Consider the following 24,106-nt stretch of genomic DNA (forward strand, 5'->3'; position numbering starts at 1 on the left):
CTCCTCCTCCTCCTCCTCCTCCTCCTCCTCCTCCTCCTCCTCCATGCAAACCCCCCTCCCTTCTAGCATTCATTACTTCACCTATTTGGATAATGAAATGCATGCCAGAAAATCACCCAGCTCAGGATACCCACGATAAAAGCCCTAGATGAGCTGTTAGGAAAAATCAAGGACTCTTATTTCAGTTCCTCCTATAACCACCTGGGTTCTGGAGTTTGGAGAATTGGGCCACTATAGAAGCGGCTGTCAGGAAATTTCTCCTTAAGTCCAAGTTGGATGCTCATTGATGATATTTCACCCATGACTGTGTTCTCCTTTGTTTTGTCATTTTGCAGAGGTTACAAGAACGTGAAAAAGCAGCCGACGGGACTGAGTAAAGAGGTATTTTATCGATTTTTGAATCAGGCGCGGTGGCTCAGTGGGTAAGATGCTGAGCTTGCCGATCAGGAGGTCAGCAGTTTGGCAGTTCGAATCCCTAGCACCGCGTAATGGAATGAGCTCCCATTACTTATCCCAGCTTCTGCCAACCTAGCAGTTCGAAAGCGCGTTAAAAAATGCAAGTAGAAAAACAGGAACCACCTTTGGTGGGAAGATAATAACGTTCTGTGCGCCTTCGGCGTTTAGTCATTTATTTATTTATTTATTTATTACTTGAACTTATTAGTCGCCCCCTCTCCCCACAGGGACTCGGGGTGACGTACAAAAGTATTATATAGCGTACAGAGGAGGTAAGAATAAATAAATAAGTTACAATACCTAAAAAAGTTAAAACCCCAGTGAAATTAACCCTTAAAAACTAAAATTACCAATTAAAAATGCCCTGGGCTGGAGAGATTGTAGAATTATGCCAGGTCAGCTAGTCGAAACAGGTAGGTTTTCAGCTTCATACGGAAGGAGCGAAGGTCGGTTGTTGTCCTGATGTCTGGGGGGAGGTCATTCCAAAGAGTGGGGCCCACTACAGAGAAGGCCCTACTCCTGGGCGCTGCCCTCTGGCACTCTCTGGAGGACGGCACCCGGAGTAGTCCCTCTCTGTGTGAGTGGACGGGTCGCAGGGATGTATGGGGCAGGACGCGATCCCGCAGGTAACTAGGCCCTGTGCCATGGAGCGCTTTGAAGGTGGTAACCAGCACCTTGAAGCGCACCCGGTAGGCCACAGGAAGCCAGTGCAGCTCGCGCAGGATAGGTGTTATATGGGAGAACCTCGATCTCCCCATAATTACCCGCGCGGCTGCATTCTGGACCAACTGCAGTCTCCGGGTGCACCTCAAGGGGAGCCCCATGTAGAGAGCATTACAGTAGTCCAGGCGAGACGTCACCAGCGCGTGAGTGACTGTACGCAAGGCCTCCCGGTCCAAAAGGGGCCGCAATTGGCGCACCAGGCGAACCTGGTGGAACGCCCCCCTCGCCACGGCTGCCACATGATCTTCCATAGACAGCCGGGCATCAAGGAGGACGCCCAAATTGCGTGCCCCTTCCACCGGGGCTAATTGATCATCTCCGATGGTCAGCGATGGCATATGCTGGTTGAACCGGGAAGCCGGAAGCCACAGCCACTCTGTCTTGGAGGGGTTGAGCCTGAGCCTGTTGTCATCCATCCAGACCCGTACGGCTTCCAGACACCGGGACATCACTTCAACAGCCTCGTTGGGGTGGTTTGGGGTGGAAATGTACAGCTGAGTGTCATCAGCGTACAGATGGTATCCCACCCCAAAACCACGGATGATCTCGCCCAGCGGCTTCATATATATGTTGAACAGGAGAGGCGAGAGGATCGACCCCTGTGGGACCCCACAGATAAGGGGCCTCGCGGTCGACCTCTCCTCTCCTGCCAACACACATTGCGTCCGGCCAGAGAGGTAGGAGCGGAACCATCATAATACGGAGCCCCCGACCCCTAACCCCTCCAGACGGCGCAATAGGATACCATGGTCGATGGTATCGAAGGCCGCCGAGAGGTCTAATAGGACAAGGATGGAGGAACAACCCCCATCCTTTGCCCTCCAGAGATCATCCACCAACGCGACCAAGGCTGTCTCCGTGCTGTGACCGGGTCGGAAGCCGGACTGGCGCGGGTCTAGATAATCAGCTTCTTCCAGGTGGCGCGGAAACTGCTGAGCCACCACACTCTCAACAACCTTCGCTAAGAAAGGAAGGTTGGAGACAGGACGGTAATTTGCTAGCTCCGTTGGGTCCAGAGAAGGCTTCTTGAGCAGGGGCCTCACCACCGCCTCTTTCAAGGCGGCTGGTAAAAGGCCCTCACCCAGCGAAGCGTTCACCAGCCCCAGTAGCCAGCCTCGTGAGCCCTCCCAGGAGGCCAGTACCAACCAGGAGGGACACGGGTCCAATAAACATGTAGTGGCTCGCAGTCGCCCGCGCAACCTGTCCAAATCTTCGGTGACAACAGGGTCAAACTTCTCCCAGCATGGTCTCTCAAGACTAGCCTCAGACGTCCCCACTGGAGCACTGAGGTGGGTCCATCCCCTTCGGATCCGATCGATTTTATCCTGCAGGAATTCTCCAAATTCCTCTGCCCGGCCCAGCAATGGGGGGTCCCGCTGCCCCTGTGACAAAAGGGAGCGAGTCACCCGAAACAGGGCGGCAGGGCGGTTCTCTGCGGACGCTATAAGGGTGGCACAATACTGACGTTTGGCCACTCTTATTGCCACAAGGTAAGTCCTTACGTAGGCTCTTACTTGTGCTCGGTCGGATTCGGAGCGGGAGGACCTCCACTTGCTCTCTAGGCGTCTCCTAAGGCGTTTCATCGCCCTTAGCTCCCCGTTAAACCAGGGGGCCCGGGTAGATCGTGGCTGTCGGAGAGGCCGCAAAGGCGCCACCCGGTCTAAGGCACCGGCGGCCGCATTATTCCACGCGGCTACCAAGTCCTCTGCCCGGGGGCGGGGCAGGTCTGCAGGAGGTGGCCCAAGCTCTGCCTGGAACCTATCTGGCTCCATCAGACTCCTGGGGCGGAACCATCTGGGATAGTCTGGTTCCGCCTCCCCGCGGTGGGGAGCAGCGCCAGGGAAGTCCAGCTGGAGAAGTGAGTGATCTGACCATGACAGGGGCGTGATGACTAAATTCCCTCTTCCCAGATCACTCGTCCACTGGTCGGAGACAAACACAAGATCCAGGATGTGGCCTCCCTCGTGCGTGGGGTCCTGAACTACTTGAGTCAGATCCATGGCTGTCATGGAGGCCATGAATTCCCGGGCTGCCCCGGATGCCTCTCCCGTCGATGGCAGGTTAAAATCCCCCATCACTAATAGCTTGGGGGTTTCAACCGCCATCTCCGTGTCATGCCGGCCACATGACATACATGCTAGGGCAACCTTTACCTTTAGAGTTGGAAGGGACCCTGGAGGTCTTCTAGTCCAACCCCCTGCTTGAGCAGGAAACCCTATACAATTTCAGACAAATGGCTTTCCAGTCTCTTCTTAAATGTGATTTTAGTGCACGGCACCCCAGGTTTAATGGTAAACAGCAACAGAATAAAATGAGATCGTGAATTACTTCACTTGGCATTTTCCTCAGAAATCAGTTATTCATTTCAAAATATTTCGGTTTTAATAAGAGGCTCACAACTGGATCTGCTTGGATTTCTTCTTTGTATGTTTAATTTTTTTGACATGGATAGAAAGCACGCCGTCACTTTGGCCCAAGGTAAATAAAATGCAAATGCTGCTTTTAAAATGGTACAGATAGCCCTCAACTTATGACCCACAGTTGCTGAGACTTTAAACGAATTTTGCCGCATTTTACGATCTCCTTGCCACAATTGTTAAGTGAGTCACATGGTTGTTAAGCGAATCTGACTTCCCCATTGATTTTGCTTGTCAGAAGGTCGCAAAAGGGTATCGCGTAACCCAGCAATGGTCGTAAATATGAGTCAGTTGCTAAGCGCATGAATTTTGACCATGTGATTGCCGCAATGGTCGTAATGTGAGAAACAGTTGCAAGTAACTTCTTTCAGTTCTGTTGTCACTTCGGTCTCTAAGTGAAGTCGAGGACTACCTGCCATCACCCAAAGGGCACGAATGGCGGCTTAGTGGCCTCATGCCTGTCTGTAATTGTCCCCCAGGAGCTCGCCGAAGTCTGCAAACGCAATGAAGGAGACGCTGATGAAAAGAATGTGGATCGCCTGATGGGGTTGGGCAGCTCACGGTAAGCGGTTCGAGACAGCGTGGGCCAGCGGTTGCTAGCTTCACCCCTCAACAACTTTAATCTGTGTAGACTTCAACCCCCAGAATTCTCCACTCAGGTGGCTATGGAATTCTGGGAGTTGAAGTTCAGATGTCTTTCCACTGATAAGGTGGATAGGCCGAATCCATTACCCAGATCAATAAAGGGCAAAGTTTTTTCTAGTTAGTTAGTTTACTTTATTGTCACTGCACCTTTTGCAACGAAATTAAATGCGATCTTCAGTGTGCAATGAAAGTTCAGGTTGTGGTTGTTAAGAAATCCTATGCAGTCATTAAGCACAACCTCAGGGGGCGGCTGCTTTCCTCCTTGACTTGACTTATTGGAAGCTGGCAGTGAAGATAACAAGGTGTAATGATGTGATTGTGGGAAGCTGTGACCCTTGGAACTGTGTGCCGGTTGCCAAGTGCCCCAATCCTGTAACGGTGGGGACACTGTGACAGCCACAACTTCAAGGACCGGCCATAAGTCTTCTTGTTGAGCACTGTTGTAACTTTGAATGGTTTCTGACTGAGAAGTCACTAAGTGAGGACTACCTGTATAGTCAAAAGCCCTTCCCTGTCTTTAATGGATGGCAAAGCGTACCCCTGAAAACAACAATCGGACCAACCACTTGGTGGGCTCCGTAGTACCCTGGGGTCTCTGGCCTTCTGGCAACCCCATCTCTTCATGCTTTTTGAAAGAATGGGAGGTGGGGCAACCTTATTATTTCTCCAAGGAAGATGTTCCACATATCTAATGAAATTCAATGGTGAAAAGAGTAAGGTTCTACATTTAGGCAAGAAAAACGAAATGCACAGGTACAGTATAGGTGGTACCTTGCTCAGTAGTAGTAACTGTGAAAGGGATCTTGGAGTCCTAGTGGACAACCATTTAAATATGAGCCAGCAGTGTGCAGCAGCTGCCAAAAAAGCCAACACAGTTCTAGGCTGCATCAACAGAGGGATAGAATCAAGATCACATGAAGGGTTAATACCACTTTATAATGCCTTTGTGAGGCCACACTTGGAGTATTTGCATCCAGTTTTGGTCGCCATGATGTAGAAAAGATGTGGAGACTCTAGAAAGAGTGCAGAGAAGAGCAACAAAGATGATTAGGGGACTGGAGACTAAAACATATGAAGAACGGTTGCAGGAACTGGGTATGTCTAGTTTAATAGAAAGAAGGACTAGGGGAGACATGATAGCATTGTTCCAATATCTCAGGGGTTGCCACAAAGAAGAGGGAGTCAAACTATTCTCCAAGGCACCTGAAGGCAGGACAAGAAGGAATGGGTGGAAACTAATCAAGGAGAGAAGCAACTTAGAACTGAGGAGAAACTTCCTGACAGTTAGAACGATTAATCAGTGGAACAGAAATTGCCTCCAGAAGTTGTGAAAGCCCCAACACTGGAAGTCTTTAAGAAGATGTTGGATAGCTATTTGTATGAAACGGTATAGGGTTTCCTGCCTAGGCAGGGGGTTGGACTAGAAGACCTCCAAGGTCCCTTCCAACTCTGCTATTGTATTTGTATATATCTTCCATTCCTCTCAGCTTAAAAAGAGTGCCTGCATGACATCCTCTCTTTCTCTCTCTGTCCTTCCATTTTCTCCTCCTTGACATCACTCATGTTGGGGACACCTGTGGTTGCCCAAGCGCTCTGCCAGCGAAAACACTCCCGAGCTCTGTTTTCAGCTGCGACGGCCTCCTGCAGCCCTCTGCCAGCGAAAACGGGGCAGGGGGGGGTGCCACATCCATTTTTGCTGGCAGAGGCACCACAGGCCGGTCCTTGGCTGTTTCCAGGGTGGCCCCACGGGCCAGATCTATGCGCCCCGCAGACCCGATCCAGCCGGTGGGCCTTGAGTTTGACACTCCTGGTTTAGAAGATCTCCGAGATCCTTTCCGACTCTCTTATTCTGAGATAGTTGATGTCTAACACAAGAAGAAGGCTTGCACAGGCAATTCAGATACCTCCTTAACTCACATACATATGAGTGTGGGGGGAGGGTGTAGAGCGTAATCAGTCTTCCAAGACACTCTTTATCAGATTACGGGACATCAAATGGGTGTCAACTCTTGGTGACCACCTAGATCAGTGATGGTGAACCTTTTTCACCTCTGGTGCCATAAGCAACTCCATGCATGTGCGCATTCCCACCCCCATAATTTAATGCCCCATCCCTGCGCCGTGCCCCTGCGCATGTGCTCGTGACACACACACACACACCCTTGCACCACGCATGCACTTTTTTGGAGCCTGGAGAGGGCAGAAACGGCCTGTATCTGACTTCCGGTAGGCCCGAGTTTTTTTGCCTTCCCCTAGAAAGCAGAGGCTTTCTAAGAGCCCCGGGAGCATGAAAATTAGCCCAACGCGCAAACCGGAAGTTTGGAAACAGACTTCCAGGTTACCCGTTTGGCTGTTTTTCTCCCTCCGGAAGGCGAAAAACAGCCGAAAACCAAGCCGAAAATCTGCTGGCCAGCGTGCGGACGCGCACCGGAGTTGACAGGGCCCTCAGAAATGGCTCCACATGCCACAGGTTCGCCATCACGGACCTAGATCTATCTAACTCATGGGAGGAGCCGCCAGAGTGAGGAATTCTGGGAGTTGGAGTCCACATGTCTTAAAAGTTGCTGAAATTGAGGAATGCTGGTGTAGGATGAACCTTCAGAGAAATAGGCCAGATTCCACTGCCGTTACGACGGTCGTGACAGATCTACATCAGGCAGATCACAAAGGGGGGACCACGTAACTTGAGGACACTACAACCGTTGTGAATCAGTTGCCAAATGTCAAAATTTTGATTACTTGACTGGTGTGTGTGTGTGTGTGTGTGTGCTATGATGGTCATAAGTGCGAGGACTGATCCTACATGGAGGTTTTTAAGAAGATGTTGGATAGCCATTTGTCTGTAGTGTAGGGTTTCCTGCCTAAGCAGGGAAGGTTGGACTAGAAGACCTCCAAGATCCCTTCCAACTCTGCTATTCTATTCTATTCTAAATCAGTTTTTTCAGGGCCGTTGTAACTTTGAACGGTCACTAAGCGAATGGTTATAGGCCAAGGACTATACCTGTGCGTTGTTAGCAAGGATGAATTCTGTGTAGCTCTTGACAACGTCTCTTTCTTTCTAAAAACATGTCCCGTTTTGGCACCCTCTGAGCAAGGCTGAGGGGTTTATTTCTGGAAAACAAAAATGTTCCCTTCAGGATGACAAACCCACAAAAGGAAAAAAAAAAGAAAGAAAGAAAAAGCAAAAATTGCTCTTTAATTCCTTTCCCCCCCCCCTTTTTTTTTTAGGAATGCTGGTGGAAGAATGGTGTTTTCCAAGGAAGATAAAGAAGCTGCGAAGCTGGGCCTTTCCGTGTTTACGGTAAGTTGTGTGGCCGCAGTGTGTTGTGGCAGATCCAGCGTTGTTGTCTTTCTGCTTTCCTAAATTCTGGGATTTTTTTTTTTTTATCTGTTTCTGTTTTGTCTCGGGAATTTCAGCATCAGCCAGCGGCCAAGACCACCAAACCCTCAACTCCTCCGAGGAAGCTGGATGAGGAAAGCAAGGCGCCAGAGTAAGTCACCCTCTTGACTTTCTTATTTTCTTTTTATTTTATTTTATTGAACCACACACGGAATCTTTTCATTTACAACGGCGTGCTCAAGGGACCATTCAAAGTTGCAACGGTAATACTACAACCGTTTTTCAAAACTTGTAACCACACTGCGGCCTCTCACGTGATAAAAATTCAGAGGCTTGGCAACTGACTTGTACTTGAGACGGTTGCTGTGTCCCGGTGATCTCCTTTGTCCACCTTCTGACCAGCAGAAGGTGGCAATAGTGGGGGCAGTGGGAAGCCAGATTCACTCAGCAGCCATGTTACTAATGTAAAGAACAGAACAGAATTCAATTCTTTATTGGCCAAGTGTGATTGGACACACAAGGGATTTGTCTTTGGTGCAGATCAGGGGTGGGTTCCTGCCGGTTCTAACCGGTACGCTAGAAGAGGTTCCACAAATCTAGCGTGCCATTTAGAACCGGTTCCACTGGTGGAACGCCGCCCCCTCGCTCCCTCACCCTGGGCCCCACCCATCCGGTCACCGCTCATCCGCTCGCTCCCCCCACCCATCCGCACCACGCCTCTAAGAACCCTATAGAGAGCCCTTGGCTTTCTATTGCTGCCTGCCAAGGGGGTAAGTGAGTGTCTTTGCTGGCGCAGCAATTTTTGGGACTAATGGGGCTTTGGTTTCTAGCCCAACAGCCCCCGCCGCTTCTGGATGTCTGTTGCAGTCGCAAAAAGCCAAGAAGAGTGTGAAGGTTATCGGCGCTTTGGGAAGCCGCAAAAGCGACTGGGAGGGGCACGCGGCTTGGTTTAGCCTCCCTGGACGTCACAGCAGCAGCCCCAATGGGACCAATCTTTTTTCACATCGGGACGTGCTGCAAGAGGGAGTGAGTGAAGACCTTTTCCGGATTGCTAGTGGTGGAGGTGCGGGCCCGTCTCCCCATGCTCAGCAAAGCAAGTCCAGGGAAGTCCTTTGCGCCAGCAAGAAAAGGTCTTCACTCACTCCCTCTTGCAGCACGCCCCAATGCAAAAAAGAGCTGAGATTGGCGTGCTTGGGGCTGCTGCTGCAACGTCCAGGGAGGCTAAACCAAGCCACGCGCCTCTCCCAGCCCCTTCCCCTTCCCGAAGTGCCGGGAACCTTTGCGCTCTTCTCCATGCTCTCCTCGGCTCCTCGTGACTGCAATAGACGTTCAGAAGAGGCTTTGGGGGCTAATGGGGCTTGGGTTTCCAGCCCGACAGCCCCCGCCGCTTCTTCTCCGCTGATCCCGAGCCCATCCAGGAAGACGAGGAATGCGAGGGGGATCTCTCCCCCCACGGATGGGCTCCGGACCAGCGGAGCCTCCTCCTTCTTTTTAACCAGGTGGCTATCAGGGAGAAGAGGGCAGCGTGTGCCCGTGGGCTTGTGCAGTAGCCAAAGATCGCCTGGTTAAAGATCGCCTGTTAAAAAGAAAGACGAGGCTCCGCTGGCCCGTAGCCCATCCGTGGGGAGAGGGATCCCCCTTCCGTTCCTCGTCTTCCCGGATGGGCTGGTAAGGGGACAGAAAAGGTTTTTCTCCAGTCCCAGGTTTCAGCTTCCTGGCTTCAGTATCTCTTTCCAGCTTCTTTTGTTGAGCCTGCAATTAAGGTTCTTTTTTATGTCTTAGGAAAGATCGCCTGGTTAAAAAGAAGGACTAGGCGCCGCTGGTCCGGAGCCCATCCGCGGGTTGGGAGGGATGGGAGAGACAGACAGACAAACCGACAAAGACACACAGAGAGAGAAACACACACAGAGCGAGTGATTAAGTGAGTGAGAGACAGACAGGCACACACACATATACACACAGAGTGACAGAGAGAGAGGAAGGGAGGGGAGAGACACACAGAGAGAGACAGACAGACAGACACACACACACACACAGTGACAGATGGGGGAGGGAGGAGAGAGAGAGACAGAGAGAGACAGAAAGAGAAAGGAAGAAAGAAAAAAGAAAAGAAAGTGGGAGAGAGAGATGAAAGAAAGAAAGAAAGAAAGAAAGAAAGAAAGAAAGAAAGAAAGAAAGAAAGAAAGAAAGAAAGAAAACTTATGACCACAATTGAGCCCAAAATTTTGGTTGCTAAGCAAGAGCGTCATTAAGTGAGTTTCACCACATTTTCCAAGTTGGCCATGCCCACCTGGTCACATGACCGCCGAGCCACTCCCACAAAACAGGCCACACCTACAGAATAGGTTTTAAAAAAATTTGAAACCCACCACTGGTGCAGATGCTCTCAGTGTACATAAAAAGTCAAGATGCATTCGTCAAGAATCATAAGGTACAACACTTAATGATAGTCATAGGGTACCAATAAGCAATCAGTTAACAATTAATATAAATCGTAAGTATACCAGCAACAAAGTTACAATCCTGTAGTCATAAGTGGGAGGAGATGGGGGATAGGAACAATGAGTAAATTAATAATAATAATGATGATGATGATGATGATGATGATGATGATGATGATGCAGCCTTAGTGAGTAGTTTGACAGTGGGGAGGGAATTAGTTGTTTAGCAGAGTGGAAAAAAACTGTCCTTGTGTCTAGTTGTCTTGGTGTGCAGAGCCCTATAGCGTCGTTTTGAGGGTAGGAGTTGAAACAATTTGTGTCCAGGATGCGAGGGGTCTGTAGATATTTTCACAGCCCTCTTTTTGACTCATGCAGTGTATAAATCCTCAATGGAAGTCAGGTTGGCAGCCATTGTTTTTTCTGCAGTTCTGATTATCCTCTGAAGTCCGTATCTGACTTGTTCGGTTGCAGAGCCAATCCAGACAGTTATGGAGGTGCAGAGGACAGACTCAATCCTTCCTCTGTAGAACAGAATCAGCAGCTCCTTGGGCAGTTTGAGCTTCCTGAGTTGGCGCAGAAAGAACAATCTTTGTGGTGCTTTTTGGATGATGTATCCGTTTTAGGTCTTAAGATATGATAGAACCTAGAAATCTGAAGATCTCTAGCAATGATTGACTGATCACTTGTGGCAAGAAAAATTGCAAAATGGGGCAAAATACACTTAAGAATCTCTTGCTTGGTCACATAAATTTGGGACTCCATTGTGGTCATAAGTCGAGGACTATCTGCAGCATATCATCTTTTGTGGTACCTACATGAGCCAAGTCCCCTTTGGGGCAACGTTTTGGCGCTAAGTGAGGATATTTGGGGTGGAACACAAAACGGTGGTGGTGGGGAAATCAATCCTTTCCTTGATTTATCTCGCAGGAGCAAGGCCACCAAGAAGTCAAAAAAAGAGAAGGACAAGAAGAAGAAGAAGAAGGAGAAAAAGAAACAGAAGAAAGAAAAGAAAGAAAAGAAAGAGAAAGAAAAAGACCAGAAGAAGAAAAAGTCTTCATCATCAAATAACCCTAATTTGGATAACGAGAAAAGGTATCATTTGAGGCTGTGGGCTGGGGAATTCTGGGAGGTGAAGCCCACTCATCTTAATAATAGAATAGAATAGAATTTAATTTGTTAGCCGCTCCCTCTCCAAAAGGACTCGGGGCGGCGTACAGTAAAAACCCATACATATATACATATACATACATTACATATACACATACATACAAACACACATACCCGGAGGAGGTAACACTCGTTAAAAGCATACAATAGTAATAATAGAATTAAAATTAACAATTAAAATACCCTCAGTTAAAATTACAAATTTAAAAAGATTAAAGCATGCTGGCTGTGGAATTCAGATTTGCAAGGTCCTGTTATTATAACTGTTCTAATAGCTGTAAGGTCTAGAAGGTGTATGTTTCCTAACTTTGGTCTATCTTATAGGGCTGACAGATGTAACTAATGTTTTGCTTTTAACTTAGTTTCCTTAGCAAATTGTACACTGTGAGCGTAGGCACCGAAGACAAATTCCTTGTGTGTCCAATCACATTTGGCCAATAAAGAATTCTATTCTATTCTATTCTGATAAAGGTCGCTAATTGTATACTATCTTGAAAGACTGCGGGAGAGGAAAAACTTTGCTGGAGAGGAATTCCCTGTAAATTAAATAAAAGGGATTTATCGGGACGAGGACTTGGCTTCATGCTGTTGGGGAAACCTAGATCAGAATACTGAGATTGGGCTCAATTATGGTCATAGGTTGAGGACCCCCTGAGTAACTTTTATAATAAAAGCCTCCATGATGTTGATATTCTAACTTGGTCTACCTCCCTCCAGGTCGAAAGGGGATGGCCACCGACACCGAAGTCATAGAAAGTGCCCGGCTTCCAAAGAAGACAAAACTTCAGAGTCCCGGAAAAGGACAAGGGATGAATCCACACAATACCTCCCAGCCAAGAAGAGACATGACACGGATTCAGACAATTGACCCATCCTTGTAAAACAAACCCAGATTTACCCATCAAGTCGATACTTTGACCATCAAGCGGAAACGGATTCTGGTTTGGTTCAAAATTCCGCATCCTTTTTTCTTGATGGGACATTGCTCTCCCCCCCACCCACCCCCACCCCATCCATTGGCACCGCTGCTCAAAAATTATTATTATTATTATTTTCTTAAAAGGATCCTGTCCTTTAACGGACATAAAAAATAGCCATGCTAACCTGGTCAGAGCAAGACGATAAAACTTATTTGTCAAATGCCGGGTGCATATCAGAAGTTTTTGTTTTTCCTCCCAACTTTGGTAAATAGGACTCGTGATGGCTTGCGTCGAATTTTTTTTTTTAAAGCAATAGAATTTGGGGGATCTGGTGCATCCCAGATAACAGGAGTTACTTTCAAGTTGCAAAAAATCAGATTGTGAGTTTCATCAGGACAAACCAAGGAATGGAAACAGTTTATGGGGTTGTTGGGGGTTTTTTTTGTCTGTGTGTGTGTGTGTGGTTGCGACCGTCAGCCGATTTCAGAAGCAACCTCGGATCTTGTAATTAAAGAACAGATTGATTACAGATATTGACATTAAATTGAATCATTGGGATCAGATCGGGACCTTTCATCTCTCTTGACAAGACTGTCAAGGTATCGGCTGCTGATGTGTCTTCCAAGCTAAAATTATATTCCGCATTTTTTCTTAGGTCCAGGAATTTTAGGGTATTATGCCAACTCCAGAAGAAAACGTATGGCAAAGGATAAATGTATTTAATCTTCAAGGTGTTAATGATCTTGGCTTATTTCTTTCCAGCCGGCTGCCTCACTGCCAATTTTAAAACTTCTTCTTTTTGCAATTTAAAAATAACGAATCCCTTTGCAATTTACAAATCCTGAACTCTTTTGCAGTTTACAAATTCCAAACCCCTTTGAAATTTAAAAATTAGAAACGCTTTGCAATTTAGAAATGTCGAACTCTTTGCAACTTACAAATTAAAACTCCCTTGCAGTTTACAAATTGCAATTTTTTTTCAATTTTCAAATTGCAAACCCTTCTGCAACATACAAATTCAAATCCCTTTGAAGAGGGGACTTCAACCATCCTTAGAATTCAAAGAGAATTTAACCTCAGGGAATCCTCTACTTACAACCATTTGTTTAGTGGCCACGCTTAGTGGCAGACTCACTTAACGGTGTGACTAATTTAATGGCAGGGATTCACTTAACAACTGTGACAAGAAAGGGGGTAAAATGGGGGCAAAACTCACTCAAGTCATTCAACAATGGAGATTTTCGGGCTCCCTTGTGGTCATAAGTCAAGGACTACCCATACATGTCCCAGATTGACTTAATATCCATGTGATTAACTGAACAACGGCAATGTTTCGCTTACAAGAATGGCAAAAAAGATAAAATGGGACAAATTTAACAATTGCCATGCTTAGCAACGGAAATATTGGAATCAATTGTGGTTATAAGTCAAGGACTACCTGTAAAAATCTTAACCTCAGACATATTTGGTAGTATAGATGTTGTTTTTTCCTGATTTTCTGATATAATTGCATCGGGTTAGGTAGCTGGTTTGAATTTGCTTCCCAAAAATGGGAGCATTGCTCCCTTTAATTAAAATGTAATTATTTATTAAAAATTAAAATTTGTGTTCAGATTAACCAAGAACTTCATAAAATAACATTTTAATGGCTTTTTTAATGAAGGTTTTGGAGTATTTTAAATTCTCCACACTAAAGTCTTTTCATCTCGTTTTATCTCATCTTTTTTAAAATTTGGGGAGCCATCCCAAGTCATGTCAGGGTGAGATAGGCAGTGCCTAAGTTTAATTGAACAATAAGTGAAATAAACCTGAGGATAAAATCCAAGGGGGGAAGGACCAAATAGATGCATTGAGAAGTAGGGGTAAATAACAGGCGGCCATGAAAGCAACATATAGAAATTAAATAAGGAAGGAAGGAGAGAAAAAAGAAAAGGAAAGATGGAAGAAAAAAGGAAAGGAGAGAAAAAAAGGAGAGGAAAGGAAAAGAAAGCATGAAAAAAAGAAAGAAAGACAAAAGGAAAGATGGAAGGAAAAGATGAAAAAAGGAGGGAAGGAAAGGAGGAAGAAAAAGAAAATGAGTAAGAAAGAAGGAAAGGAAAAAAGGAAGAATGAAAGAAAAAGAGGGAAGGAAAAGGAAGGAAAGAAGAATGTATGAAAGAAAAAAGGAAAAAAAGGTGGGAGGAAGAAAGAAAAGGAAAAGGAAAAAGTGAACTCAGAAAAGTTTTTTTTTTTTTAACTGGGAAAGCAGAGAAGTATCAGTTTGGGTCTTCTCCCCCTCCCCTCGCTTTTAATTGCAAGAAAATTGTTATATATGTCTGTCCTGAAGTCGGTCCAGGACTTCGAAGGATGCTTTTCACTCAACAAATTGCTTTACGAGAGGATGCTGGCTGGACCATAAATCTGTGCAATTGAGGTCTTTTTTTTTATAAAGCATATTTCTCTGCTTAGCGCTTCAGGGCTGGCTGGTGCTTTTGCTTCCTGCTGTAAGGGGAGGGGGAGCAAGGAGAGGAAGTGGGGCCCAAGGACCCCCCAATAACCTCCTTACATAACAAAGTTGGTGGGAAGGGAGGAACTTCTCACCTACGTGTTAAGTGGGGGGAATCCCGTGAGAAAAGCCACTTTATTAACAAAACCGGGGGTCATAAGCCCCCCAGGAGAGGGCGGTCCCACTCCCACTCCACCCCCCTCCAAAAAACAGGGGACAGAAAAATGTGAAATTGGGGTGTCGTAAAAGAACAAAACCAAGCCACACACAGGCAGAGGATGCTGCCCAAAACAGTGCCATTGTTGCTTGCAAACAAAAAATGTGGAATTTATACTAGAAATATCTATTTAATGTGGTCTTGGATGACACAGCTTTGGCCAGGAATTAGGCTTCCTATCCTAGCAACAGAAATTTTGGGCACATTTGTGGTCATAAGTCAAGGACGACTTGTATGCAAAGGAGTCAAGAGACTTTTATCCTCACAATAGTTGTTCAAAATTTGACCACAACAGAACCAAATTTTTGAGGAAAAAAAATTGTCCAAAGAAAATCGGGCAGATCCAGTAGGGGGCAGCAGAGAATTAAATACAGGAAAAGCCCAGCAGAGTTTGGAAAGGGAGTTGGTGAAATCAACTTTTGACCATGGGGTTTGAGGAGTATAGATTGGAAGTGGCTAGAAAAATATTGTGGCTTTTTTTTTTAAATAGACATTCATATTTGGTCATTGATTAGATTAAAATTAAGGAAAGAGTATATTATGAGTGTTGTTTTTTCAGAATGTTGGTCATTAGTTTAAGGTATTTAAAATATTGATTATTCATTTAAACTTTTGAGTTTGTCCCCTTCCTTCCTTTCTTCCTTCTCCCTCCATACCTACCTTCCTTTTCCTCCTTTTTCTTTCTCTCCCTTCCTTCCTTTCTAGCTCATCACTCTTTCCTTCTTTCTTTCCCTCTTCTTTCCCTTCCTTCCTCCCTTCTTTTTATGTTTCCTTTCTTCTTTTTATTTCCTTTCTTTCTCTCGTTCTTTCTCTTCTTCCTTTGTTTGTTTCTTTTTCTATTTGTTCTCTTTTTCCTTCCCCTCTCCATTCTGTCTCTCTTCCTTCCTCTCCCCTTCCTCCATCTCTTCTTTATTTCTGTGTTTGTTTCTTTTCTCTCCCCTCTTTTCTCTCCCCCCTTTCTTTTTTTCTTTCTTTCTTTCTTTCTCTCTTTCTTTCTTTCTTTCTTTCTTTCATAGTACTTTGGAATTCTGGGAGTTGAAATTGACACATCTTAAAAGTCATCAAGATTGAGAAACACTGCTTTAAAGCTATAAAAAATGATTTTTTTAAAGTTGATTTGGAAATGGACTTATATGTCTGGAGAGAGAAATCTGAAGCACCATTTTTTCAGTCCCTTTGCACACTCAATGAATTACGATCCACTAAATTGTTGTAACCAGTGATCTTAAGCGAGGATTCTGGAAATTCAGAATAAATAAACCAGGAAAGCTGTTGGGGGAGTTGAATTTAGCCACGGATGTAAGATTATAAAAATACTGTCATTAGGGAAGATTCACTGTTGATGTGCCATGGAAAATTCTGCACATAGAGATGAAAACATCTGCAAGAAAAACACCAAGGCCCCCACAATCATGGTTAAATCATGGCTTAGTCAATTGCAGGCAGATGTTGTCAAATCACAATTGATACCATTTGCGTGCAGAGAACTGGGGTTGAAAACACATGCCTGCTAACCCCAACAGGTTAATTTCTCTTCTGCTAGCAAAATGGGTGTTTCTACGAAGGAAAACTACTTCAGACTTCGTTTTAGAACAAGAATAGGGTTTGGAAGGGACTCTAGAGGTCTTCTAGTCCAACCCCCTTGTGGTACTCTGGCCTAGAAGCTATTTTTTTCACCAGAATGCCAGGGGCATTTTTAGGGCTTATTGGTCCATCATGCTAATGAGAGTTTCTATTTTTATAGTTGTGAGTAGCAGAGGGAGGGGGAGTTTTGATATATTCCTTCCCCCCCCCTCTTCTTCCAACGAGAGTCCGGTCTCCTGCCAGTCATTTAATCTGTGAAGTCTTCGTATAAGTTTGCATCTCTAATTAAAAATTAATGATTGGTGGCAGGAGGTCTTTGATAGATAAAAAGCATCTGGTTAGGAAGCATCTTCTTCCAAAGAGACCACTGGTGCTCATAGGCCTGATTAAGGATATAATTTTAGTTGTTAGGTAAAGCAGTGGTTGTGACTTCTCCAATGCCACCTGACCTCAAATCCTCGGGGACCCTCCCCATTTTTGTGGAGAGGCAGCCTGGCCCTTGGGGCCTGACCCAGTTACACAAGGAGTTTCCATAGACAAGCTGGGAACAGAACCTTGGTTTCCAAGTTTCTAGTCCACATGCTCTTATATTTGGAAGAGACACAATTTTCCTCCAAAAGTCAAGGCCTTTTTCTCTTCAGCTGAAGGTACGGGTAGTCCTCACTTAATGACCGATTGGTTTGCAACTGTCAGCTGAGTGTGAAGCATCGGCAGCGGTCATGTTTGGGATCACACAAGCACAAAACACCGCAACTGGTCACGAAACTCAAACCGGACACGCGATCAGATGCCTGGGGAGGCAGCAGATGCTGCCTCCCCAGGCTTCTGATCACGTGTCCGGTTTGAGTTTCGTGACCAGTTGCGGTGTTTCGTGCTTGTGTGATTGCAATTCACAATGTTTTTTTTTTTAACTAGTTTTTGGTAAAAACAAAAACCCAATACACCCATTCAAATGAATGGGTTTCCTTCACCACCACCACCACCACGAAAAAGCCTAGAAAAATGACTTTGGGTCCCGTCCGTGCTTCACGTTATGACCGCAATTCTGGGCACAATTATGGTTGCTGAGGTCAGTTTGTAGTTGAGCATCAACCTTTCTGCCTTGCGACGCAGCTAGCGTCTCATTTTACCCAGCCCTCAGAACATAATCAGGTTGGGAGAGATTTTAAAGGTCTTCTAGTCCAACCCTCTGCTCAGGTGAGAATCCACGCAAAGAGTGTCAAGCTCACCGCCCGGATGGGTCACATGCTGGCCACACCCACTCCGCTTTAGCAAAGAGGAGGGGGAGTTGCAATACGTCGCATAGCGATACCACTCGGCCATGCAGCATTCTGGACAAATGTCTTGTCAAATCTTTTCCTAAACAACTCCGGTGATGGCAACCTGATGGCAACCTCTGGAGGGAAGTGGTTCCACCAGTTAATTGTTCTGTCAGGAAATTTCTCCTTCGTTCTAGGTCGCTTCTCTCCTTGATTAGTTTCCACCCGTTGCTTCTTGCCTGGACTTTGGAGAAAGAACGTTGGTCTTACCTGAACGTTTTTTTCGGTTGAGTGGAGGGAGGGGTCACAGAAGGGTTATTACAGCCTGATTGGTCCATTTGACTGAGAGAAAACTTCTTAACCTTCGGCTTCTCCCGTTGGTTCCCAGTTTCCGCGATGTCGTTGCATGCATCTGTAACAACAAACAAAGACAAGGGAAAGCCCCCCCGGGGCCACCCGATCCTACACCTCCCGGACCCTGTCTATCTAACTAGGGCGGGAATGTGACCCCTCCCTCCACTCAACCGAAAAAAACGTTCAGGTAAGACCAACGTTCTTTTTCCAGTAGAGTGGAGGGAGGGGTCACAGAAGGGACATACCCAAGCTACGTCCCCGGGCGGGTAGACTGGGTCCCAGGTGAAGGATCGGCCACCACCCTCTGGAGGACCCGCCGCCCAAAAGATGCCTCAGCCGAGGCATACGCATCCAAACGGTAGTGCCTAATGAAAGGCGTAGGAGAGGCCCAAGTGGCCACCCTGCAAATATCCTCGAAGGGTGCTCTGGTAGCCCAGGCCGCAGTGGTAGCGGCACTGCGGGTGGAGTGGGCAGTGATTCCTGACGGGGGAGTTTTCCCGGAAGCACTGTAGGCCTCAACTATGGCCAACCTAATCCATCTCCCGATAGTGGAAGAGGACACCTTACGTCCCAACGAGCCCGGCTGAAAAGAGACGAACAACGCCTCGGTCCTCCTAACACCCTCCGTCCGTTTCAGGTATATGCGGACGGCGCGGCGGACGTCCAGCCTGTGCCACACGAACTCCTGCTCCCTTGCAGGATTGGGACAAAAATTTGGAAGCAACCTCTTGGGCCCTGTGAAATTGAGAATTCACCTTCGGAATAAACGAAGGATCCAAACGCAGGACCACCCTGTCCTGGTGGATTATACACAGATCACTGCGAGAAGAAAGAGCCCCCAATTCTGAAATGCGCCTGGCCGATGTAATGGCCACTAAAAACACCACCTTAAGGGTGAGAAGGCGCATGTGCACCGTCCTAAGTGGTTCGAACGGGGAGCCTGTCAGAGCCTTGAGGACCAGAGTGAGGTCCCAGGTCGGGAATCTATGAACCGGAGGCGGGCGGATGTTAGCCGCCCCTTTAAGAAAACGCTTAATCAAGGGAGAACGAGAAAGGGTGGGGGAACCCTCCCCCCCCAGAATGGTGGCCAAAGCCACCACCTGTCGCCGGAGCGTATTATGCGACAGACCGTCCTCTAACCCCTTCTGAAGGAACTCCAATACGTCCGGGACGGTAGCCCTAGAGGGATCCAACCCCAACGGAATACACCACTTTGCAAACGCCCTCCAAGTGGCATTGTAAATCCTAACCGTGGACGGTCTCCTGGACGCCTCTAAGGTGGCTATAACTCCCGACGATAGTCTCCTCCCCCTCAGGATCCCCCGTTCAATAGCCAGGCGGTCAGATGAAGCCACTGAGGCCCTGGGTGATGCAAAGCCCCCTGACTCAGAACGACCTCCCCTGGGGGAATCCTCCAGGGGTCTGCTACCGACAGCTGGACCAGGTCCGCGAACCAGGGTCTCCTCGGCCAGTACGGGGCTAACAGGATAACGAGAGCCCTCTCTGTGACTACCTTCCTTATCGTACGGGGAACGAGGGGAAGGGGAGGAAAGGCATAAAGAAGGCCCGGGGGCCACCGGCTCCTGAGAGCATCCGCTCCTTCCGCTGACGGAGACTGGAAACGGGTGAAGAACCGCGGCAGCTGGGCGTTGTCGGGGGAGGCGAACAGGTCCACCAGGGGTGTGCCGAATCTGCTGCATATCTTCAGAAACAACTCCGACCCCAGTTGCCACTCGCCGTCGTCTAGGGTCGTGCGACTCAGCCAATCCGCCTGAAGATTGGACACCCCCGAGATGTGCTCTGCTACTATCGAAGCTAAGTGTCTCTCTGCCCACAAGCCCAACGCCTGCGCCTCTCGCCAAAGGGAACGGGAGTGAGTGCCCCCCTGGCGATTGACATGGGCCTTTGTCGCCACATTGTCCGTGAGCAGGAGGACATGGCGCCACTGCAGGTGATGACGAAAAGTCCTGAGGGCAAGTCTCGCGGCCTTCAGCTCCAGCCAATTGATGTTGTGGCGGAGATCCGAGGCAGACCAACGTCCCTGGGTCATGTCGGAGTCCATCATGGCCCCCCAGCCGAAGAGGCTGGCATCCGTCGTCACGGTGACTCTCTCGGGCTCCCAAAAGCAAGCCCCCTGTTGCACCGCCGGGGACATCCACCACTGAAGAGAGAGCCTCACCTCCGCTGGTAGAGGAACTGGCCGCAAGGAGTTGCTCATCATCCTTCTCTGGACTGGAATCAACGCCCACTGGAGAGGTCGCAGATGGAGCCGGGCCCAGGGCACTATCCCTATACAAGAGACCATCTTCCCCAGAAGTTGAGACAAGGTCAGGATGGAAACAGACCTTCTTTTTCTTACGGAGGAGACCAGTTGACGTAGGCTGGTCAAGCAGTCTGGGGATAGGCGAACCCTCCCTGACTCGGAGTTTATCACTGTCCCTAAGTGGAGGATCTGTTTGGACGGGGACAGGTGGCTCTTGGGAAAGTTCACTGAAAACCCTAACTCCTGAAGCCAACGGATCGTCAGCCGAAGATCCGACGTGGCTCTGGGGAGGGACTCCGCCTGGACCAGGACGTCGTCCAAGTAGCACTGAAGTCTCACCGGGATGGAACGTAGGTAAGCCGCCAGTGCTGCCAGGACCTTGGTGAACGTCCGCGGCGCTGAGGCCAGACCAAACGGGAGGGCCCGGTACTGGTAATGCCTGCCCTGGTGGGAAAACCTGAGATAGCGCCGGTGAGACTGGAGAATGGGGATGTGGAGATAGGCCTCTGTCAAGTCTACCGAAGCCATGTAATCCCCCTTCCGAATGCCCTGCAGGATTGATTTCAGGGACGCCATCTTGAACCGCCTGTAGACTAGGTAGCGGTTGAGACGTTTCAGGTTGAGGATTGCTCTTCAACCCCCCGAGGATTTTGGGACTACGAACAGATGTGAGTAGCAGCCCTGACCCCTCTCCGGCCCCGGAACTACCTCCACCGCCCTGATGTCTAGGAGATGGGCGACAGCGAGGTCCATGAGACGACGGCGTCCCGGGTCTCGAGCCGGGGGGAAGACCTTGAAAAAACTCGGGGGTTTGGAGAGGAACTCTAACCTTAGGCTGTGCCGAACGGTCGCCCTGACCCAACCGTCCGATGTGATCTGATCCCACTTGTCCGCATACAGTGCCAGGCGGCCTCCGATGGGATGACTCGGGTTCGAGTCATTTCCCCCTGCGGAAGGGACGGCCGCCCCCCCCTCGAAAGGGCCGCTTGGACTGATGCTGATACCTAGAACGGTCCTGAAAGTTCTGCCTATTGAACTGCCTGTCCTGCCTGTATGGTTGGTAACGCTGATCCTGATCCCTGTCATAGGATTTGAACTGGGTCCTGCGATAGGGGCGACTACGGGACTCCGCCTTCTTGGTGGATGTAGGCATAACCTTTTTATCTTTGTTCTCCACCAAAATCGGGTCTAAGGAGGCTCCGAACAAATTTGGACCTGCAAAGGGGGCAGCCACCAGGTCCCACTTGGCTTTATAGTCCATCTGCCAGTTCCTGAGCCACAGGAGCCGACGGGAGGCCACAGAGGTGGCCAAGGCACTAGAACCAAATCTAACAGCGTCCAGGGTCGCATCAGCCGAATACTGACACGCTGCCATAATTTTAGCTAAATCCTGGTGTACCCGCTCATCTTGGATCGGAATGCGATCCTGAAGCTGGCGGAGCCACATGACCGTTGTGTGGTTGAAGTACGAGGCGGCAGCCGCCACCCGCACCGCCCATGCTGAGGCCTTATAATTCTTACGTAAAGTGAGCTCCGCCCTCTTGTCCTCTGGCTTAAGTTTGTCTGCCGCGTCCCCCGAGACCACTGGGGAAGAGGAGACTAGAGCTGCTATGGGCTGATCTATAACTGGAAGCTGAATAGCCTGCACAAAGGACTTTTCCATGTTGTAGGCGCGACGGTCGTTGCTGCCTGGGGGGGAAAAGTTAGAAGGACGGGCCCATTGGCTAGTAGCCACCTCTAAGAAAAGAGGAGGAGCAGGAATCTCCTCCTTATTGGTGGCCGTCGCTGAGAACATGACCATGTCTGGATCCGTGGGCGGTGGGACCGTGGGGTCCCCCGTGCCCACCTTGGTGGTCCTCCTAGCCTTCTTAAGTAATGGTTTGAACATGGCCTGGAGGAAAAGGTTGGAAGAACGAGACGGCTCAGGAGCCGCATCCTCCTCCTCAGAGAACCCCCAATCATCCCTCCGTGCCTCCCCCCTAGAGGAGACCTCACTCATGAGGGAAGGAGAAGAAGCCCTAGATCTGGACCTACTAAAGGGAGTAACTCGACTGTGGTGGTAGGGCCTGTCCCTTTGAGAAATGCCCCTAGAAATGGCTGCAGAAATAAGCCTTTTGAGATTCTCAGGGAGGTGTTCTAGATCCTCCTCATCACCTCCTGAATCATAGTCTGGTGCCACATAGGCCCTGCTGGATCTCCTACCCCTAACGGGACCTGCAGAGGTACCTTCCAACGGGTCCCCCCTATCTGCCTCTCTAGTCCCCAGGGAAACAGAAGGAGAGCGAGGGCCCCCCCGCTGCTGACTCCTATCAGATCTGCATGAGGAAGCAGAGGAAGAAGAAGGGCTGAACCCCCTGGCCACAGGTGGGGAAGGGCAGGAAGCCACACGGCGTGGAGATCTGGATCTACGCCCAGGATCCCGGGCCTGTCTTTTCTCAGCTCTTTCGATGACCTTCTCTATAGCCCTGGATCGCCTGAGCTCATCCCTTTCCAGAGCTCTGGAAGGTCTGTCCTCTGCCGAAGGCCTAGAAGCCCGAGGCCTAAAAGGGGGAGTGGGTTCAGCCTTATCATCGCCTGCCTGAGATGGCGCGGCCTGCTGGGCCTCTGTTCTATCAGCCATCGCCCCACTCATGTGCACCAAATGAATTTCGAAGTAGAAACAGCCCTTCAGCTGGTGGGAATCGCCTGCTCCGGGCCTCCGGTAAGACTACAAACTGCACGGCCACGTTGTATCCAGCCTCTCCGTGCTGCAATGCCCAGACATGTGATCCAAAATGGCTGCCGGCTTCTTTAGGCGGTCCCTGGCAAAAGCGCGCCTAAAAATGGCCGCCGACCTCGCCGTTAGCTTCCTCTGCCTGCGGGTGGCCGCTTGCACGCTCGCCGCCCCCAACGGCACCCAAGAAAGTCGCTGGAGCTCCTAAATCACCAGGAGATCTCCAAATTCAAGAAAAAACGGCCCCGCGCCACCGCCGCGGGCTGTAACCGGCCCCGGACTGCAAGCAATTCAAATCTGAAGCCGATCTGTCGCTTTCGCGCTGAAAAGCCCTGGCGCGCTGCGACTTTCGCTTAAAACATGTGCAGAGAACGCAGGGTCGCCCGGCACGCCCGAGACACCAGGCATCAGTCCGGAGCGACCCTCGAGACGGGGGAAGGAAGCCAGCGCCCCCCCCCTACTGAGTCTCCCAGCCTTCTGAGGGCAGCGAACAACAGCCCTGCAAGGCAGACCCACTACAAAAAAAATTTAAAGTAATCAAATTAAAAATTCTAAATTTACAAAGATCAATTATCATGCTACTGACTAACTAGAAAACCATAAAACACTCCTACTAGGAACCAAACCTGAGTCTTGGACCGACTGAGAGGAAACTGGGAACCAACGGGAGAAGCCGAAGGTTAAGAAGTTTTCTCTCAGTCAAATGGACCAATCAGGCTGTAATAACCCTTCTGTGACCCCTCCCTCCACTCTACTGGAAAATAAGTTGATTCCCTCCCCTTTCTTTGGGGTAACCCCTCAAAGATTGGAAGGCTCCTATCATGCCAACCCTGTTTTTTTCCCATTAAACTAGACATATACAGTTCCAGCAACTGTTTTATCCTCCAGTCCCCTAATCCCCTTTGTTGCTCTTCTCTGCGCTCTTTCTAGTCTCGGCATCTTTTGTGGCGACCATAAGTGCATGCAATATTCGACGTGTGGTCTTGCCAAGGCCTTATAAAGAGGTACTAACACTTCACATGACCTTGATTCTACCCCCCCCCCGTTAATGCAGTCCAGGATGGTGTTGGCCTTTTTGGCAGCTGCGTCACACGGCAGGCCCATACTTCAATAGATCCCTTT

At 48.7% G+C, this 24,106-nt stretch overlaps 1 protein-coding gene across 1 annotated transcript in view; it reads left to right on the forward strand.

Annotated features, from left to right (window-relative positions):
* The window catches only part of LOC309401616 (multiple myeloma tumor-associated protein 2 homolog), a 17,214-nt gene extending 3,639 nt beyond the window's left edge, over window positions 1-13,575 (forward strand). Inside the window, exons 4-9 of the mRNA XM_081970683.1 lie at window positions 267-381; window positions 4,076-4,158; window positions 7,470-7,542; window positions 7,659-7,732; window positions 10,950-11,114; window positions 11,907-13,575. Of these exons, the coding sequence (XP_081826809.1) occupies window positions 267-381; window positions 4,076-4,158; window positions 7,470-7,542; window positions 7,659-7,732; window positions 10,950-11,114; window positions 11,907-12,057 (661 nt within the window). The 3' untranslated portion in view covers window positions 12,058-13,575. The remainder of the gene's footprint in view (window positions 1-266; window positions 382-4,075; window positions 4,159-7,469; window positions 7,543-7,658; window positions 7,733-10,949; window positions 11,115-11,906) is intronic.
* The last annotated feature ends 10,531 nt before the right edge of the window (window positions 13,576-24,106 follow it).

Source organism: Natrix helvetica (genome assembly GCF_964273705.1).
Source record: "Natrix helvetica genome assembly, chromosome: Z".
Classification (NCBI taxonomy): Eukaryota; Metazoa; Chordata; class Lepidosauria; order Squamata; family Natricidae; genus Natrix; species Natrix helvetica.